The 978-nt window shown below is 47.0% G+C and overlaps 1 protein-coding gene across 1 annotated transcript; it reads right to left on the reverse strand.

The window, feature by feature from the left end:
* Nucleotides 1–263: 263 nt before the first annotated feature.
* LOC146799030 (DNA repair protein XRCC4-like) lies at nt 264–743 on the reverse strand. The gene has a single exon (XM_085627821.1). The coding sequence runs from the start codon at nt 741–743 to the stop codon at nt 264–266; it is 480 nt and encodes a 159-aa protein (XP_085483947.1).
* Nucleotides 744–978: the final 235 nt, after the last annotated feature.

The raw sequence follows: 978 nt of genomic DNA on the forward strand, positions 1-978 counted from the left end.
CAAATCCAGCAGGTCTGGTATTGGAAGCCAGCTTTTTAGGTCTCGCCTACGCAGCATGCATGCGCTACATAGGAAAAAGACCTTTAGCCATCGAGCCGGTTTTGAGGCAAAAAACATGCACACGTTGCATTGCTTCAATGGCAACGCGTGCACGTTTGGCGATTCCCTTGCGGGAGAGAGAAGCGGCACCATATGTTAGCAATTATTGCGCCTTGCTGCTCGCTCCCGCAAGGGAATCCAGCGCAGGCCCCCTCCTCTCTCCCCTACCCCTGCTGCCGCGCGCTTTTTTCTCTTTGCAAGTGCTCATTTTGGTCGCGCAGAGCTGCAGAGTCCTTGAGGCAGTAGCTGATCAAGTCTGTTACAACTCCAACTGGGTTCGGAACATTTCTTAATTTCAGTGATCCAAGTCTGAACACAACGTCTTTCAGGTTTTTATCATATGAAAAAATGCAGCAATCGTCTTCCACATCATCTTTAGAGAAATCAAAAATATACTTGCTAGTCTGTGCAGATCCCGTAATCAGCGCTTTCTTCAGTTCGTCAACATACTTTTCCCTTTCCATCTCCATGTCGGCAGCATCATTCGACACCTCCTCATTAGACACTTTCCCAGACCAAGCTGACAGGCCATCGCTAAGAGTCACAGCGAATCCAAAGCCTATGTCTTCTTCCCATGAAATTTGTAAGAAATGCGGTTTGTCTGGTTGAGAAAGCACACAAATCTGTCTCACGTTCTTCACCATACCGGAGATTTTCAGTTACGCTTGTCAGGGCTTCCAATTTATTGTAGTAGTCCCCGGTCTATTCAAAAAGCTATAGCACAATTTCAGCAAGTCTCTTGGTAGCGTCTATGGTGGGTTTTTTTAATTTACTTCTGTGTTATAGGACGGGTGAGATGTAGCGCATGCACACACAATCGCCCAGTCACCGTGAGAATCCAACTTGGATCGAAAGCGAAAGTAACACGCAACAGTGGCA

This window comes from Triturus cristatus, chromosome 9 (genome assembly GCF_964204655.1).
Source record: "Triturus cristatus chromosome 9, aTriCri1.1, whole genome shotgun sequence".
Classification (NCBI taxonomy): domain Eukaryota; kingdom Metazoa; phylum Chordata; class Amphibia; order Caudata; family Salamandridae; genus Triturus; species Triturus cristatus.

Bases quoted from the DNA above. Each gene is read 5' to 3' on its own strand.
- LOC146799030 (XM_085627821.1), bottom strand. From the start codon at position 743: ATGGTGAAGAACGTGAGACAGATTTGTGTGCTTTCTCAACCAGACAAA.